Here is a 20,320-nt window from a genome sequence, read left to right as displayed (position 1 = left end):
TTAAGTGTGCATCTCAAATTATGACAATGCTATATTTGTGCCTGCGCTGACTGTGCCAGCCCCGTCCTGCGCTGCATTTGTCCCCATCGTCTCCGTTTGTGCTCGGAATCAACCGCTGGAGTCATGATAATGGGAAGGCAGCCTTTCTTGGAGCGCTTTTGCGCAACACCCTGACCACAGCGCGGTTACAGAGACGTCTATGTGTAGATCTTTACAGGGAAAACAGTGTTTAAAGCATTAGGAAAAAGGCTCACAAGTGACAGCTGAGCCTGCCATGTTAGAGCGCTGAGAGACAGCCGAACACATGAGCCAGCATTTTGTTGGCTAATTCAGCGCAGGGAAAAGGCTTCCGGCATGTGGTTTTCCCCACTCTGTCTCTACGACTCTAATCTCTCTTCGTCCTAAAAACGCTCTGACAGAGCCACGGGGCAGTATTGCTGCTCTAAGAGACAACTTCCTCTCTCTGGGGCCTTTCATGTGGATCTGGTGGTACAGTGAGCGTATGAAAAAGAACACGGGTGTTTCAGAATTGAATTAGATTGAAGCGATCGTAGGAAGTTATGTAGAAGTAACAGACAGACGACACGGTCCCGATTCACCTGCCACAGGAAACATTTTAGGATATTAAATTGAAACACCAATGAGCTTTTTCGAACTCGTGCCAAAACAGATTTCCTGTAACAAGTTAAGCTGCATTCAGGCTGGAGTCTTTGGTTTAGTCTTACCATCGCTGGCAGACTGATGATGGTGATAGTGGGTGTAGGGCTTGTGGTGAGGGTGGACATGTTGCTTCTCCAGCGGAGGAGGAGGCGTCCCAGTTCCCTTCATGCCCGGAGACAGGAGGGGACCCGAAACCCTGCAGGAGACACACGTCAATTTAAAGCTCTCAATTTACTAGTATTCCTTTTTTTGACAGCCTCTGTAATTTCTCAATAAAATGCTTCATGCATTTTGACATCCCAATCAAAGCTGGAGCTACATGGCGGCTCGCTAACCACACGCAGCGGAGCGGCTAAACACACAGAAGAAGAAGAAGAAGAAGAAACAGGCCAGGCGTGTGGAAACTCTGGCTCCTCACACATAATCGTCGTCCTACCACATATTATGATCTTCAGACAACAAACAGCAGAGTGTGCATTTATGTGAACGCACACATCATTGCAGGAACCCCCGGCTTTGTGGCCTGAAAAAAAAAAACCCATTCACATTCACAACTTTTGACTGAGGCAATATTAAGTTAACATGTTTGTGACTTTGTAGAGTCCAGGCTGTGAGTAAAGATTTGTCTGTGATATTGGACACATTTGTTATTCAATACAGCAGCAGCAAATCCTATTTAATCTCCAACTTGGCTACTCCACGGCAGCCCTGGATAACATTTCAATGGAGCGAGTTTTCTTCAGCCTCAGCATCTATGAGCCATAGTGTGTGGTGTCAAAGCCACAGTCATGAGTTCAAAGAAATCAAAGCAAAACGCTGGAATAATACAACCCTGCCAGCTGACTGTGATTCTGACATTTAAATCGGTTCACTCTGCCTTGAATGCTCTGCAGCGTGAGTGACTTTGTGCTGAAGCATCATGAGACAACACTATTACTATGCTAAATAATACCAGTTCTAACTTTGTTGTTATCGCGATAATTAATATTTAAATGAAGTTGTTGGTGTAGAGTGAACAAAATGCAGTTCTGCTGAATTGGATCTGGTCTGAATCGAATGTTCTCGCTATAGAGGAACATGTGCATACTTATTTACTTTCTAACTAAGAGTCAGATAAGACCATCCCTCATGTCTAGCCGGTAGAAATCCACTGACGGTCAACCCTTAATTTGTCTAAATACCACGAAACACAAATTAGAACATAAACAAGCAGCTATAATATAACTTGTTAATATTTTTCTGCCTCTTATTTGCCTGATTCCCATCCTAATAGTTAATCAAAAGAAATATACAGCCCGGAGTTAATATACAGAAGTTAAACAGTTGACATTATTGTCAGAGTAGTGCTATCCTCCTGAGACCCAGCGTCCTCATATGGGGACATTGAGTTTTAGGTTTGTGGCAGCTTATTCTGCATTCTGCTCCATTTAAACCTGTTGTACTTATAAGTAGACACTTTAGTCTGCCATCTAGTGTCAGCAAAGGGTCAATACACTAGTCAGTGTAAAAACACGATAGCGGGCATTTCAGTAGATTCATCGTTTGTTTATTGCTTATTAACGTTTATAGTTTGATATGACATGCACATTTAACAAATTGTTACTGTAATGTTGCTAATTAGCAAGTACTCGTTTGAGAACGTTGGGATTTCATTGTTTGTAATTCTGGTTTTGCACAGCCATGTTCAGATATTAAAATAAACAGTTTTGTATTTTGTTACACATTGGTGACTTTATTGTAAAATAATCCCCGTGTCCACATATGAGGACCTAATTTTTTTTCTACTTCCTGTTCAAAGATGATGCTTAGTTTTTATACTTCTTAAATCCCACTAATTCCAAATTAAAAATGCGTACCAAACAAAAGCTCAGGTCTCAGGAGGCTATTCCAGTTGGATAACGTTCATTTGACTCATGTTTAGTTTGGAGACACATGCCTACCATCAACACTTAATTTCACTTATATCCACACTAATAATTAATCAACACAATATAATATAAACAAGTTAAACAAGCTGTGAATATAACTTTTCATTTTTATGTTTAAACGTGTCAGACGGCAGATTTTTGCTCCAGACTAGTGCTAAGCTAACTCACCCTAGCCTCATTTAATACGTAGTAATATCAATCTTCTCATCTGACTTGGTAAAAAGAGAATAATAATTATTCCTTCAACATAAAAGCAAAGCTCAGCACCAGTTTAAATAAACAGGAAGAATCTTTCATGCACGTCTTCATCATACCATGGTAATAAATGTACCCAGAAGCACCAAGAATCACGTCTGGTATTTATTCCAGAACAAGCTTACACAAAACACAAGATTACTGCTTTAACGACTTAATGTTACACACTTGACATTAACTTAATGAAACAGCAATCTGGTCCAAATCCAAACTGATGTGCAACAGACCTGCCTTTAAAAAAATGAGCCGGCCAATCACCTCCTCAAATATGCAGCAGCTACTTATGACTGCATATCAGGAATGCCAACACATAAACTGCTGCTGGGTTACTGTGTGCTGCCGTGGCGCTGCAGAGGCATATGGTTTGCACTAAGCGCTATATGAATGTGATGACAGAGTGTTGCTGGAGGCAGCCGAGCCCTCGGATGACTGCTCGTAGCTGGCCTGGCTGGAGCCTACTATATGACCTACTGCTCATGCACGAGGGACGTCCCACACAGCACTCAGTTGTTGGCAGTGGCTTTGAGCAGGGCATTTGGCAGAGGGCGGCCGACGAAGGGAGATGGTAAACGATGTCAAACTAAAGTGCAAGAAGCTGGACGACGAATTTATTTTACCTTTTAGTTAGCGGTAGGACGTAGCTCCAGGCTCTCGGAGTTTGTGCCTTTATCAATAGAGATCATCATAAAACTGCATATAAAAAATAACGGTCCTGTAGAAGAGGTCGTGCTTTTGCTCCCGTATGCCTGAAGCGAGTAAACAATAAAGTAAATGTACTTGTCACTTTAGTTTTTATTGAGAATTGTTCCTTTAAATGAAAGCAAAAACAACGTAAAAACTTGATTATTGTCCATTTCATTCATTTTTCTTCTAGCTGAGCTTCCTGTAGTCTCAGGCGGTGTGTCCTCTTTTCCATTGTGTGGATATCTTCTACAGTCTGCGTCCATTGATCCAGTGCTGGGGGATCATTCCCTCGTAATAGCTATTTTTTTATTTTTTTTTACCAGCTATTCGTAATATTTTTACCAAGTATCTGTCTTTTGATTGTATATTTTCTTCCAGGGGTGGAGATCTGATGTCAGGTTTGCGGGGGGACACAAAAGTGATTTTTTTTTTTTTTTTTTTGCCGGTATGCAACTCATACCATGCCACCATAAATCACAACTACGTAGAGGCTCGCCATATCATTCAAAAAGTACTGCACAGGGAATCATTTATTGTGCTTACCTTTCTTGTTTATTTTTCCTAAACAGCCAACAGCGCGTATCACTGCTTACTTAACTGTTATATTAGTAAATCATATATTTTTGGGCATGTAGTGTTTACTCATCCCCAGTTCTTCTCACCATCTTCCTTTTCTCCCAGTGTATGGGACTACTTTATGCATGATTAATTGATATGGATGAATATCAAAATATGAAGCCCTAACCAAGTTGTGTAAACTAACTGATCATGTGTGGGTATCAAGTTTTGGCATACTGCATATAGACCACTTGACTTTAGTGTTACAAACTGAGGATGCTTGTGTGGCACCTTGTGTTCGTCCAGCTCTGGAGAAACTAGTTGTTGTCAAGTGTGGCTAATCCATGTGTTGGCATGGGCCCAGTGCGTAGCCATGTGTTCCTGCAGAGAGCAGCATTCCCCCAGGAGCTGCTGTCAGCACAAACTCAGGAAACAGTTATACTGTTCATATTTTTACAAGCTGCCTCTATGTGAAGCTAAAGTGAATCATAAGCTAATCACTGCCAGCTGCCCCCGGCCCTGCTCTCGCTAGGATCTAGCTCGCTAGGCACTCAAGCTCATGGTATGAGGGGAATCTTTCATATGCTGCATTAATCTCTGCCCTAAAATTCATCTCCACTGACCATCCTGCTCTGTTCTGCTTTTTCCAGCCAGCCCACACACTCTTGTTCCGCTGTAATGAGCGATATGACCCGATGATTTCTGACCGTGGAATTGAAGGGGGTGTTAAGGCTAGCAGACAGATGGACAAAATTTTATAAATCTAGAGAAGGTCAAGAGGTTAGGACAAGAGTGGAGACGTGTAAAATACGTTTGCGTGCTGCTGAGTGATGTAAACTTTGACCTCTACTAAAAAAGGTTTTTGTCGGGAAGACACGTTCAGAGCGGTTATTTATAGAGCCGAGCAGCTAGATGTTTCATGACACCTCACCCTTTGCTCATTCTAGAGAACATTAGCTCAGAGATTTTAACCTGACTGCCTCAGTTTCTTTTTTTGTCTGAGTAATATGTTAAAACTGATGTCATTCTGGGAATGAGATTCGGTAAGCGATTAAATTCGGCCTTATGAAATGCTAAGAGAAGAAGGTCAGAGGGAAATTCAAACCTGAACTGTTGCCCTGAGGCACACAACTCCAGACAAAATAACTTGCAGTCAGGTATGCTGGCATGGACTTCGTGACTGCCGGCCTGCAACTATTGTCCAGAAATATTTTGTCTTATTAAAGCAAAGCTACCCGTGAAGTCTTGGCTCTCTGTATGGAGGCGTGATGGGATGAAGATTCATGAACAGTGCTGCTCTGCTCCTCGTTCATCTTCCTTCACCTGAACCTAACTGTCCCACCAGGGAGCAGGGATCATACCCCGTCCTCCGCAGACACTGCAATCTCTACGAACACCCTCTACCTCCCCCTTTGTAGCCGACCATTAAGCCCGTCTGATTGATGACAGAGGCGTCTTTGGCGCAGATCGGTGGGAACACTTCTGGTTCTGTTTAGCAAACTAAAACAGTGCTCCGAGAGACAGACGGCAGCATCCTGGCTAAAGCTAAGCTAAAGCTAAGCCAGCCCTGCAGGCCCCAGTGTGAAGAACACACCCAGGGCTCAGAGTATTTTGAAGACCCTCTCTGTTAGCTCCAGAAAGATAAGTGCTCCAAACACACAAGATCCACATTTAATCAGTACGCTCCTCTGAGGAATTCTGACAGTCTGAATCTTTTCTCAGCATCTACCAGAGTTGGTATTGACGGGTTAATTGCAGACTACACATTATTAACTCAGGACCACAAAATGACTGACTTATCACATGCTACCTCAAAAGTGTTTTTGTTTGGGTTCTGAGATTGACACTAATTTTCTGGATCATTGGAGAATGATAATGGCCGGGGGACAGACAGTGTAGAGTTACGAGTTGTGAACGTCCCCCTTCAGAGCAGGAACTCTTAATGTAGCTCTGTGCCGCCACTCTGATTCAATTAGCCTGTGTCAATCACTGCTGAGGTATCAAACCACCTCGGACTAATATTTGCAGAGGGGCTCTAATATCAATACACAGGTAAAGGCAGCACCCTCCCCCCCTCCGCAATTATATAACCGCATATAGCCGAGGCAGTGAATGACAACATTTACCACCCATCTCTCTAAAAGCACAGGCCGCCCATCTCTACGAGAGAGAGGCCCTGAAGACACACTTACTCCCCCACACACGCAGACACACGTGCGCCCGTGCCACGACGATCGCCAAATGTATTTTAACTGGCATATCTTAATATTAGCTTCAGAAAAATGACACTGGTATTTACAAAGTAAAAAGAGTCTAAATGGCCTATTTGAGCCAGAGTAAACACATTTAGCTATGAGGTCAGAGGCTGCCACACTAGAGGCAGGTTAGTTTGATAATTTTGTCAAAATGTTTAATGTCCTGCTAAACCGTTTGGGAAAAACAAGTGCGGTGCCGATATTGACTTTGGCAGCAGCCTGTATACTCAAGCCTTTAAACATGTAAATCAAATGCTCCATCTTCAGGCAAATGTAGGTAGACGTTTCATGCTCAGCTAGCTGCAGGTCTCTGCCACAACTCGCTTTTTGACCCCCCTCGCCCCGCCCTCCATTTACCGTGTGATGAACAGATAGAGTGATACACTGTGTGTGTGCGTGTGTGTGTGTGTGTGTGGGTGTGTGTGCATTCGGGAGTGCTTTTGGGCCCAACATCTTGATTTGATGAAACCTGTAAACTTGGCAAGTGCTGCTATTTTAATGCAGTGTTGTCATCACAAGTATGTGGGAGCTTAAGGTGGGGAACAAATGTATACACGAATGTAGGATATTACTTATTTGGGGATTTAGGTTACAGATGTAAGGTAAAAAGAGGATTTCTCACTGAGATGCAGCCACACACACACACACACAAATGATCAGATGTTCCACAGCCATTAACTTTGTCTCACCCTGCCTGTGACCCGAGTATCCCCCACTCAGGTCCTTTTCACTTTTTGCTCATGTCCTCGCTCTTCTAACTATGCATGCTGACGAGAAAGCAGGCACAGAAACCGCAAGGTACTTTCGACAGCGTTCTCCTTCTGCTTTTAAGGCTTGAAACAACACGCCGTCTCCCAGATGCTTCCAGGACGCCCTGACGTCTCAGAGCGACGCTTGGACGTTTACATCCAGACTGTTTCACCGCACCGGCCCGCCGCTCTGTTTGTGCTGGATGTCGAGCAGTCTGCTGTACCTCACACCCCAATCATGTGAGTTTCCAGGACTATTATATGTAAACTCACTTCCACACACACACACACACACAACTACATATGTACGCACAGCTCTCAGAGAAAGACATCAAACCTCATTTTGTTATACGCCTGTGTTGTATATACTCCAATTAAAGTGGATATACACACACACACCCAAAGAGCAGACCACGGAGTCAAAAGAAAGCATGTTTATGTAACACAATCACTTTTGTAACACAGAGTTTATGATGCTTGATTCCATCCACTCTTTCTCAATGTTATTAAAGTGTAAAGGACTGTTTTCCTTCTCTACCTCCCTGGTTTTAGACACATTGCTCAGTACAGTACACACTGTGCTTCCTGACGACACTCTGGCTCTGAAACTCCACTCTGCAGGCTCTCTGGGGAAATCATCTGCACTAATAGGAAACATGCTGTGCCTCTCACACACACACAGGAAAAACACAGATACATAAAAAGCGCTGTCCATCCCTGTTGACGTGTCCTTGAGCAAGGCAGTTGCACATCAAAGAGGTGTAGGTTTGGTAACAGTCTTTTTGAATCGTTGGTACTAACCGGCAGCTTTGTAAAGACATGTTTGGTCACAGTTAATCAATAAATCCTTTGACAATCTGTTAAATAGAAACATATTCTTCTCACCAAAGGATGGAGCAATACTGAAACACTTATTAAAAAGTATAAAAGAGTCTTCACAGTTATGGTTTTGTCTTTAAAAGTCTCCAGATGTACTTATTTTGACAATTTTCTGAAAGATGCATCATTTTTAAGGGGGGGATAATTAATACAGTTCATTGTTTGTGTTTGTTGTGCGACTGATTCAATAGCAGTATATGATGGTCCATAAAACTGGGAGGGTTCAACCGGACGAGCAAAAAAACGCCCACAAAACAAAACACCAAAAGATAATATCACGCCGCTTTGATACTTCACTCACATTAAAGATTGAATCACGGCTTCTCGAAATAGAGCTTGTGATGTGTTACGTTGACCGTGCGGTGACCAGCACTGCCCCTCTTCCCGTGAGGGACGTCCTAGGGGTTTAGAAGTTGATTTTATTTCCAGTAAGAAAGCCAAATGGGTTTGTCAGCAGGACCACAAGGCTTAACCTAGCATGAGCTAAGAGGGTTCGCCCCTGGATTCAAAATGATAAATAGGTGGAAAACAATGGAGGCAGAAGGTGAAAAACGTGTTATCATAATGTCTGGCTAAGCCTTAAAGGACCAGTGTGAAGGATTTACACGGTTCTACTTGCAACAATGGAATATTTACGATTAGTTTTCATTAGTGTTTAATCATATGTTATTACGAATATTTGTGGCCTTTGCATCTACATAGGGAGCATGTCTTCCTCTACAGAGCCGTGTTGCACTGCCATGTTTCTACGGTAGAGTCGAACTAAACACTCAAAGATTCTAGAGAGGCACTTTGGTGATTCTTTGCTGAAGTGCCGGCTTTAAGTCGGTGGCGATATTGTAGCTACTAGCACCTGACGGCCAGCGTAGAGGGGAGAGGGGAAAATTGTTGCATTCGCCAACGTCACCAGTAGATGTCACTAAATTGTGCTCACGGCTTCTCTAGCAGGAGAAGAAAGTTTCCGTGCCAAGCGTTCCTGATCTTTATGTATATGTGAGCACACAAAGTCGCAGCAAGTTTAAGATTTGAGACAAAGCTGGCTTCTTTTTCTGGTCTTGTTCATCTCTGGCTTTAGTGCTACTGCTAACTCAAGTTATAAAACATTAACATTTCTTGACCGTGATGTGACCTGACTTATTATATTCTTCTATATCCCAGTTTGGGACTAGTTGTAGGTGAGTCAGCTTTGGTCATGTGACATAATTGTTTGTAGGATTTTCCTTTCATTAATCAAGAACAGTGCACTATTACTAGATTTTTGTTTATATTTCCCACCCTGCTGACACTATTATTATTTTCCCAACCTTCACAGTGACCCAGATCTTCGGAGTGAGCATGACGCATCTCCACATCTGAACACACCTACATCCGCGAAGAACTTACCCGTCTCTCGTGCCATCGATGGCTGCCAACGGGGACAAGTGATGAGGGCTGCCGAGGTCCCGATCCATCCGGTGCTGCCGGGAGGGCAGGTCAGTGGCGGACGTGGGGTTGGGGGCGGGGGAGAGGAGCTCCACTGGGGCGCTGTGATGCGGGGTACTGGAGCCGGCGTACAGGCCTGTAAGACAAACAAAGCTGATTCAGTAAACGTGCCAAATACGCTCTAGGGCCCTGTGCTCCATCTTTCCTTTGAGCCAATTAAAAGCCATTTCACAGCAACAGGATTTTGTTTTGACAACCATCATTTAATAAGAGAGCTTTGTAAAATAAAATGTTCTGTGTTTCCACTGTTTGTAATTTAGTGTACACCATTTGTGGTGCCACAGGGGTTGGCCTTGTTTGTCCTTTCAGCTATGTTTTGTTACACAATAACTAAGACCTATTATATATTTTTGAACAGTGACTTTGAACAGAAGGTCATTTAAGAAGACATAAAAGAAGTAAACGTGAAGCAGAGAAGAAGAAAATGTTATAATTTGCCGACTCTATTCCATACTCTACTTTCTAATCATCTCTAAATTCCTTGTTTTGTCTGACCAGTTTGTTAAAACCCAAAGTTCATTTTAAAAGCAGAAAACATTAAAGTTGGAACTTTCTCAAAAATTCCTGTTCATTTCTTACCACTGTATAGATACCACTGTTGTCAATTAGTCTTTGGAGATCTATTTGGACATGTCACTCTACAAATCTGCTGCAGTGTTTCCAACCTTTCAAAGATTACAATTTTCCAGCAGTTTAATTCCAAAAACATTTTAAAATGTCGCTCCATGGGGAAAGACTAGAAAGACTTAAAAATATGACGTTGTAGACACCAAGTCCTGGTAGGAGAGACCTGATCTCCTGTCCTTCTCTTTGCACAATAAATGTACTATTTCCATCTTCCGATTACTGACTAATTTCTTTCCCAGCATCCACGAGGATAGTGGCGCACTGACTGTCTCGGGCAGTTAAGCAGCGACGAGAGCAGAAGACAGGAGGAGATGAAAGGAAGAGAAAAGATTGGTGCTCCTGGTTTTGCAGTTTCCAGGCCCAGCTGTTCTCAAGTGGAAGCATGCCGAGGCCTGATCTGACAGCACTCTGAAATGGCTACAAGCTTGATTCATTATCCCCAAATCATCAATCACAGACCTTAAATGTTTTCCCCTTTAGCCCCAACATCTGCTACCACACCGGCAAAACAGTCGACAAATAATGGCCGTGATTGCCTCAATTTCATCACTGGTTTCTTGCAGCGAGGGGCAGAGAAGATTTGATGGAGCTCTTTAAGTGGAGGATTATTTTCTGAAAATGTTGTGGATTGACTCTGAAAAGCTTCTGGTTGCATTCAGGAAGAAACCTCTGTGTGAAAAGCAGATGCAGAGGTATATTAGCCATTAGGAATAACAATGGGAGCATGCAAACCTCTGTACTAAAGCTATGACGAGTCCTTCCTCTGGTTAATCAGGGAACACTTTAATTATGCTCTATAAAACAGAGAGGGGTTTCTCGTAAGTCTCGCTGCAGACACGTGAATAAGAGCAGACTTATAGCTGGTGAACAGGAAAACAAGTTTAGCTCTGACTGGAAGCATGACTCATTTTCTGCTCCACAAGTGTTAATGATGGGAATGCTGCCCACTTTGCCCCACGTCTTCCATGCATCCTATTGGCCCCAGAACAAAGTGAAACTCATGTAAATGCAGCTCCTGAATGCCAGCCTTTGCAAGTGAGCACCTTGGGGAGTTTTAAACCATTTAAAACAAGAGAGCAAGCGACGTCCACTCAGAAACAGAGGGAGGCAGATGAAAAAAAGCCAAGAAGCAGAGGCCCAGTTCGACACTCAAAGACAAGTTGAGCGTTCAGCCGTCAACTGTGCACAGAGTTCCACCAACAATAACAGACAGCGACGGGGAGCCTGGATGGGGTACAGGCAGAGAACAGGGTCAGATGTGTCCATAAATGGAAGAAGCTGCAGAGCATCTCTGTTGTCTTTAAGGCAGTTTCAATCCATTTATCTCTTTCCTGTTTGCAATCCAGTGCGACGCTGACTTTTAGCGACGGTCAGATTCGTCAATAAGAAAAATGGAAGTTCAAAGGCCACATGTGCTGAATAAACTCTCTGTTTGTAGCTGCTGCTGATGGTTTTTGCAGTCTTCGCATGACAAGAACTCAGGTTAACATGACATACTGCAGTTATGAAACACAAACCAAACAAACTAAACACTTCCTTTATAAACTTAAATAACCAAGAACCAAGCGTAACTGCTCAAATGTTGATATAAAATGTGCATAAGCAATTACAGATGAATTATGTGGTGTAAGTTGTTTATGTTTGACCAACGGCTCTGTAAGTATGATTTTCACTGCCTGAGAGAACAAAAATGACCACAATACATCTGCAGGAATGTTGACATGGCTGTTGATTACCACCAATGACTCTGTGATTGCTTTGCCAGGTGTTGGGATTTCTGGCGGTCAGACCTCACTTGCTGGCCTGCTCTTCTGTTTTGGAACAAATGCTCCCTAGCCATCGATATTTTGAGACACGGCCAGTTTCTTCCCTTCACATTTTTAAACCACAGAGGATGGTGCTACTATTGGTCTCACATGACAAGCTGCATTCGAGCCACAGGCAACTGATTAAGTGGTATTACTTAGTAAAATATACACTGTTGCCCATAAAGTTGGAATAAAGAATTTTTTACATCTTCCCATGAAATGATTGTGACAATGTGATTTATACAATTATTCAAGCTTCATGGGCAGCAGTGTATGTTTTTGTATAATTTGTACTAAACTAAACTTCTACTCTGGTATGTTTAGTGAAAATGTAACTAGAGAACTGACTTATTTTGTTGACATATTAGGCATTAAAGTGTTTAATGCCTTCACGAGGGGAAGGAGTTTCAGCATCTTGTGTGCACCTGTGAACATGTCTTGGCCCAGGGCGGGAGAACGACCATCTTTGCCGTTGTAGAGGTGCTGCGAGGGCGTGGCGCTCTGGAGGTGCTGCATGGACAGACAGTCACTCAGGACGTCCTGCTCCAGGTGAGGGCAGGGCCGAAGCTGAGGAGAAGAAACATCAAGTAAGATAAGAATCAACAGAAAGTGTTTATGTTTGATGTAATCCAGAGAGAGAGCTCCAGCTGGTCTGAAAGATTACGCAACCTGAGAGCAAAACACAGCTTTAGTCTGTATGTTAAAGTCAATGTAGGATTTTTTTTTTTGTCTGTTTATGCAGTGATGTGATTGGGATGTTAATTTAAAACAGTGGTTCAGCAAATTAAGGAGAGCAAGAGCAAAAATCATATGCTCCTTTTTGAGTCATGCCTTGGCCTTGGACGTAATGGGTAAGTGATCACTGTACCAGCTCAGAGCCAACCTGAGATTGCTGCTGTTTCTCTCACTGCCAACAGTAATGGGGACAAGTGAAGACACATTTCAGCTGGATATTCAATCACAGGCCACAAGGAAGAAACTTAAACCAAAGGGAAACGTGTGTCAGTTGGAGACAAGGACATCTGCCTCATGGATCAGTGAAACAGCTGACCTCTGGTGTATACATCAGCGGATTGCTCTGTAATAAAATGTTATAGTTGCTGAGGAACACCCCGGGACTCTACTAACAACGACATCTTTCCTTTCCTCGGGAGACTCAGCATCAAAAGTCAAGACAGGGACTGGGATGCTGACCGTCTGCTGAAAGAAATACATTTTAAACCAGCCCAGTGTAATGAAATATGGCTGTCCAGAAGAGAGACACTGACCGGAGAAAAGGAGGATTTACAAACAGACAGTGTTAGATGGAGATTAATGAGAATCAACAGCAGTGGACAATAACAATGCAACGCTTCTAACAGTCTGATACAAATGAATCTTCTGTGTTGTACAACTCAGTCGTTGCTCCTTCAGTGGGATTATGTAATTACACAAGTTTGGTTGTTGAGTTTGTTGGGGCTGTCATTTAAGAAATGTTGCTGAATATAATTTATTTTTCTTTCAAATGGTATTCATCACTACTGAATCTACCTCAGTCTAAACAGGTCAAATGTCGTAGCATAGCTTTGTCTGATCCAAGATTAAGTGTTGTGTTTATCGCTGCTTCCACACTATGTTAATAAAAACATACAGAGTCCTAGTCCCACTGTTCTGCATACACCGATCAGGCATAACATTATGACCACCTGCATAATATTATGTAGGTCTCCCTTGTGCCTCCAAAACAGTTGTGACTCATCAGAGAATGGACATGGGCCTTCTGAGGGTGTCCTGTGGTGTCTAGCAACACAATGTTGTTAGTGGGGGCCTTTGGGTCCTATGGGTTGAGGGGAGGGACCTCTGTGGATCATCCCACAGATACTTGATCAATTTGGGATCTAGTGAATTTGGAGGCCAGGTCAACACCTTGTGCTGTTTTTCATGTTTCAAGTTTTTTTAAGTTGTTCCTTTTGTGTGTGTGTCTGTGTCAGGCTGCATCCTGCTGGGGATGGCTGCTGACATTAAGGAGTGTCATTGCTATGGGGTCGAGGTGCCTGGTCTGGTCTAGGTGGGTGCTACAAGTAACATCCACATGAATGCCAGGTCCAAAACTTTACCAGCAGAACACTGAATTGTCACAAGATGGTCAGTGTTATTTACTTCTCCTGTCAGTGGTTTTAATCTTGTGGCTGATCAGCTTATAGACAGACATGACCCAGACAATAACTGATTCTACTACGGTGCTAGTTTTACTGTCTAATTACTCTTACTACGATACATAGAGAATACACAAATAAATATATAATCAGAAGAGGAACCATTAAGTGTATAGTTAATGAACAGTTTTATTTATATATACAACTGTACAAGATAATTCTAAGTAAAAAACACCTGTTATAACTACACTTAGTCTGAACAGCATTTCAAGAGAAAATCAAATTGCAAGGTAAATGTAAATCAAGTGTGTGTTTGCCATCATGCTGTGATATTAACTTTACTAAAACAGATTTTTTTTGTTGCGTGTATAATAATAAGAAGTGATAACATTATAATGTCATGAGGCATAAAATCCTGGCAGTGAGTTGTTTGTACCAGTGAATCAAGTGTATTTTTATAAGACTTCTAGTCTTCTACTGATGGATGACGAGCTTTTTTCTTCATCATCATTCCAACATTTTCAGTCATTCAGTCTGACCGTATGTCCATCCATCTGCAAATCCGACTTTTGTTATTCCAAAAAGGTAATTCCACATTCAAATTGGACTGGGTGGAAGCATCCTTCAGGAGTATCTTCATGACATCTACCTTCTGATTGTTCCAACAGAGTTCATCGACAGCATTGAGCCAAGTCGAAAGATAATCTTATATGTGACTTGCATCTTTTAAGCTATTCTGCAGAATAGCAGGTTCCTGTAATCACAAGTGATTTAGGTTTTCAGCATGGATATGCTAGAGAGCTTAACAGCTGGCACCATCCACATTTTGATTTCATACTTCGATAACGTACATCAGTAAATGTGTACGTACGCGTCCTCCTTATGCATCCTTATGAGTGCCCTGCAGAGCGTTCATCACATGTAATTGGGGTTCTGTTTTCTTCACAGCAACATTTGACCATTTTTTTTTCTGGGCCCACTCCAAGAGTGGAGTAAGAGCGTTTGTTTGACATTTGTCCATAACATCTGGCCACTGGGGTATTCCGCACTACAGCTTATTAACAATGCTACAAGCACACATGTGTTTCCCTTTACGACGCAAAGCGAAGGAACACATCATCCAGCCTGCCACTATCCAGCCCTTTTCTACAACAATGAGCCCTTTCTCTAGGTTATTTACCCGCTTCCAGTCAGGGGAAAGAATGAGCTTTTGACCATGAGCGCGATGAAATGTGGTCAGACCTGATCTATTGTTGGGGAAATGATTCACAAAGATACCCCTCTACCCCACCCAAAGCCTCAAAATCCCTCAATTAAGCCAACAAGATAGAGCTGTAGATAATCAGGACAGGGTAGATTATATAAACTAGCCTGTTTGTAAAACTTGTATCCCTACAGTATCGACTTAAACATGGTGGTGCTGGTTGCTTTCAACCAATATACTGCAGCATACTGAGCCACCCACATGTACATGTTTTCCCATGACCATGAAACACAGCACTCTAGACTTAATGTTCAATTTTCAAAAATAAGATAAACAACAGATGTCATGAGGTAATATGACATCCTACGTACTGCACCACAGGGGTATATATAGTTTTAATTTCCTCCCGACTCAGGTCTTCTTACCTTTCTACGCACCTGTTGCTCTTTGGCCGAGTGGATCTTGACATGTTTGCGTAGAGAGCTGGGATCTGTGTAGCGCTTGGTACAGCCGGAGATCTGACATGCGTACGGTTTCTGTGAGGACAGAGATAATATTTCACATCAGTTATGAGAGTGAAGTACACTAAAAATTAATTTTACAGTAATAATAAGAGAGACAAAGGAAAAAAAAAAGCAGAAGAAGAATTAAACTGAATGAATAGTAAAGACAAAGTTAAAGTCCTACCTTTCCGCTGAGACAGACACAGAATTTGAGAACAAAGGAAGAGCAGAAAAGAGATGAAGACAAAAGACAAGTCAGTTGTAAAATATTTCCATTTCAAAATATCACGACAGAGTTGGGGTTTATTTGTTATTAAGGATTTAAAGCTGATTGGACTGTATTGTGTTTCACTTGCGGTTTAATGTACAGTATCCCTCCTTTTTCTCTTCTGTCAGCAGAGTAACAAAACTCTGACGACATCGATACTGCATGATTAATAATGCATAAATACTGGAGGATGTTCCTCAAAAATCCTGATACATAAATATGACAAATATATTAGGCATGCTTGGATGTGGTACATTATTCAGGAAACTGGACCGTTATGGCAAATTTTCTACATTGGATATTGTCGAATAACGTCTAGGCATCGCTCTGTTCCATTAGTCTGTATTTCAGTCTACGTGCTGACATACAGGCAGGAAAGAGGGAGATGTAGTCAGATAGTGTAACACAAATGTCATGGAGTTTCTTCATCATTTCTCGTTTTTCACATTAAAACGTGGCTGGCTGATTTTTCCCCTCGCAGTAACTTTTCTTTTTTCATCCTCAGGAATATAATTTGACCATTAAAGTGTAAGGGGATATACGTCTTTATTAGCTGCGCCTTCAAACCTCAGCGTTCTCTCTAAATAACTCATTGTTATTCCAAGTGGCTAGCAGTGCCACTCATCTCTGCCATGTTTGTTTTGCCAAGCAATGTCCTCAATGCAGCGCAGAACCCTGAGTAAAAACTTCTCTGTAGGATAAATATCATTAAAGGTTGAAAATGATTTTCCCCCAAAGTGTTTCTGGCAGGGCAGGCAGCTGGGCAGGCACGGCGAAGGCCTTAATGCGGCGTTAATGCGAAGCCGTAAGCATCGGGGTCCCAGATTAGCTGTATCATTTGGCCTACTGTGGAAAGACCGGGCGGTGGAAGAAAATCCCTAACTGACAGACTAATACAAGTCTGCATTCACATGACTATTACATGTAGCTGGTGTACTGGTATCAGGCCAATGCAGGAGCTTATTTTTTTTTTAAAAGAAAGTGGTATACACCTTTCTTTCTACTCGCTCCGAATCCCTGATGTTTCATTCTCTCTGCTGTTTTCATTTTCCGAATCTAGCTTTCTGAACGGGCAAAAAAAAAACAATTATGGCTACTTTCCACAGTTTTCAATAAAAGGACACACTCTTTAACAAACTGGTTTATTATTTTAAGGCTCAAAACGTAAACATTATTTTTTTAAATAAGATAAATAAATGTTTGCGTGGTAATTAGATTTATGTATTTACTTCAGTTTCGTCTTTTGGAGGAATTTTCACTTTCCAGAATGATTGTTTTAAGTTAACACGACTGTAAAAACCTTTTGAACTTTGTGATTTTAGGGAACATAAATAAAACTGTCTCCACTTAACTTAAAATAAATCCATGTAAGCAGAGCAAAAACTATCCACTCAGAACTTGCATTCATATAAACACCTGCGTTATAAATAGAAGAAATGTATTTACGTATAATTTCTGAACTTCTCCAAGAACTACTCAGTACTCAGTATATGTGACCTGGTTGGGTTAAAGAAAGAAAGTGCACAGTAGTGTAATAAAAAAAAGTGAATGCAGAGTGAAAAGTTCCCTTCAATGGCAGAGAAAACAAATACCCCAGGTTACTTAAGTGCATAATTTGAGCGAAATAACGTATTTACTCCCGAGCTGTGTTGGCGTGTGGATGGTGATAAAGTGGGTGGTAAATTGGTGGGGTTACCGAGACATGACGAGTGGCAGCGATGGCTGACTCAACCTTTCCTTCTCGCTCGGCGGGTCAGAGGAACAGACGAAGCTCTGTCTGAGCTCGCTGCCCCAATCCAAGTCTGCTATGCTGCGACGGGGCCTAATGGCACTGATCGTTTAATGATCTGTGGCATGTCACTGTTGGAGTAAAGAGTGAGCGAGAATGCCACACGGTTCAGTGACTGACAGCGAATTAAACTCTAACACTGTCAAGATGTGGAAATAGGCATTGGAGCTTGGACGGCAGTGCAGTTTCTAATGTTGTAAAGTCAAAGGAGGAGCACTGTATGATCATCCACCAGATACACAGATACTGTACCCCGAGGAGACATTCACTGCTACTTGCTAGACAACTATTTTTTCAAATTTTGACTATAATCCAGACTTTGAATGGATTTTACTAATAAGTAAATGACGCCTGTTCCTGACATATGTAAATACAGTATTTAGACATTAGTTCATAATTTTATGCAGCCACACACTGACCACCCAGACTATTTAACTGCTGGCCCGGGACCGGTAAAACGTTAATCCGCTCTGCTGAAACATTGGGAGGTGAGAGAGCAGAGACTGTTTCTGACCGTGTCCAGGTGAGTGCGTTGATGCTTGGCTCGGTCACTGGAGTTGCTGAAAGCTTTCTGGCAGCCGGGGTGCTGGCACAGGTACGGCTTCTCTCCTGTGTGGCTCCTCAGGTGGATCTTCAGGTTCTCCAGGCGAGAGAACGCTTTGTTGCAGCCCTCAAACTGTGGGAGAGGGGGAAATGGCGCACACAAATTACAGTGCGAAGATAACCACAGTCGGGTATGCACAGGGCCACACATGGAAATAAACAAACGCACGCATGCATGCACACAGAAGAAAAGAAATCAATCTGCATAAAGCTGGTACATTCTAGTACAATGTGGGTTCTGTGTATGTGTGACTCAGAAATAAGTTGTCCCCCTCTTTCCTGCAGTGCTATAATCACTCACAGAGATGGAGCTCAGTAGCTATATTAAATAAATGAAATGCTTAGAAACATGGGTGGTATAATTGTGGGCATTGCCTCCATAGCTCTTGAATTACGCTGCCAATCCAAGGACCTTTGTTGAAACCACATCTATTTGAAACACAGCAGCATGCATGAAAGTACACCTGCTTCAAGGCTGCCATCTAAATGGCAGGGGAAACTGGAGTGTGCCGTACAGTGGCGGTTAATGGGCTGTAATGCATAGCATGAGATAAGTGTTCTGCTGCCTATAGTGCATTAGACTGACAAGTGACAGTGACTGTAAACAAGCTCATATCCGACCCTGCTTGGCTCATTTGATCCCAACCACTCAGCCAATGAACACCACAGATTTGTTAACATGTGAATGATTCATGAGGCTTCTCGCATAACCGCTTCTGCTCTTAAGCAGAAAAAAACAGCTGATTGGTCGAGGGAGTCAAGACCCCCTACTGGGACTGCTGGGTAAAGAAGTCACAGTGTATAGGTCTACAGTAGTAAAGAAACATAGTTCACGTATATTAATCGTACAAGTGTTCAGCATTACCATGGCATTAATGTAGAGAGAGATGGCTTTCAATGGGTGCAACAGAGAGCGGGAGAGGAGCTTGTATCAGAGCTCTTCGTCTGAACAGCCACTTGTCTGTTGATCTATGAGGGCTTGTTTCATACTATGTCAAGAACATATAGTTCAAAACACAGATAGGGAGACAGGAAAGCTTTTTGGTCTTGTCAAAACATGACTATAAACTGACATTTCAACCGAAAGGTCAGACAGACAGTATCTTCTAAGGTAACCAATTTTGGGGCTGAGCTGATCTCAGAACAAATTAAACTTCATCTACAACCTGTTGCAGGGACACATCGGCCTCTACTGTCCATTGTACCCTGACCTTTAGTGAAGCCTGCCGACAACAGGTCGGGTTACGGCTAAGGAGAGAGTGACACCATTCTTCTAATGGGCCCTCAGCTACATCTAGGCTCAATGCTCATCCCTGGTCTTCTTCATTCACCCTCGCAGCACAGGCAGGGCCCTTCTATTCACCGAGGCTCCATTTAATATACACGAAACCTAAGCCTGACATGGTAGAGACGTTTTGGGTGACCACGCTGATCTGTGGGTATGTGCCTCTGTGGCTCGGCGAGAGAGTCTTAATCTGCCCAATTATAGCCACACAACGCATAGCTCCTCATAAAGTTTGTAAGACCGTTGAGCTGATGAGTTTGGAAACAAAAGCCTCCTTTCACCGTGATCAGACACTGTAGATGCTTCGTCCTTAAATGTCAGATTGTCTTTGTACAGCAAGTTGCAAACTAAAAATTACTACCGAGTTTGCGAAGTTGATTTTACTGAAAAATAAACCAACTAATAGAGAAATGTTATTTTCTCAGTATGTTTGCTACAGCTGGACATTGTTGGTGCCACTGGGATAACTAACTTTCGAAACAGAATACATTTTTTGAAATCTTCATTTTAGAAATATAAACAAGCTTTTCTGTAAATAAAAAAAAAAAATCCCTGATCAGCCGAGCTTCCCCAACGCAAAGTTAGATGCGAACTGTATCTGATTAATTAAATAGTCAAAGATTAAAATTGCAACTTATAAGAAGCAAA

General features: G+C 42.3%; 1 protein-coding gene across 1 annotated transcript in view; it reads right to left on the bottom strand.

The window, feature by feature from the left end:
- The window catches only part of glis1b (GLIS family zinc finger 1b), a gene marked incomplete at both ends in the record, with an annotated part of 64,664 nt that overhangs the window by 501 nt on the left and 43,843 nt on the right, over nucleotides 1-20,320 (bottom strand). The window contains 5 exons of the mRNA XM_084549013.1: nucleotides 726-856; nucleotides 9,352-9,526; nucleotides 12,311-12,452; nucleotides 15,650-15,760; nucleotides 18,299-18,460. Coding sequence (XP_084405139.1) covers nucleotides 726-856; nucleotides 9,352-9,526; nucleotides 12,311-12,452; nucleotides 15,650-15,760; nucleotides 18,299-18,460 — 721 coding nt within the window. The remainder of the gene's footprint in view (nucleotides 1-725; nucleotides 857-9,351; nucleotides 9,527-12,310; nucleotides 12,453-15,649; nucleotides 15,761-18,298; nucleotides 18,461-20,320) is intronic.

The sequence above is a fragment of the Chelon labrosus genome, assembly GCF_963514085.1.
Source record: "Chelon labrosus genome assembly, chromosome: 7".
Classification (NCBI taxonomy): domain Eukaryota; kingdom Metazoa; phylum Chordata; class Actinopteri; order Mugiliformes; family Mugilidae; genus Chelon; species Chelon labrosus.
This window is presented reverse-complemented; position numbering and strand designations above follow the sequence as displayed.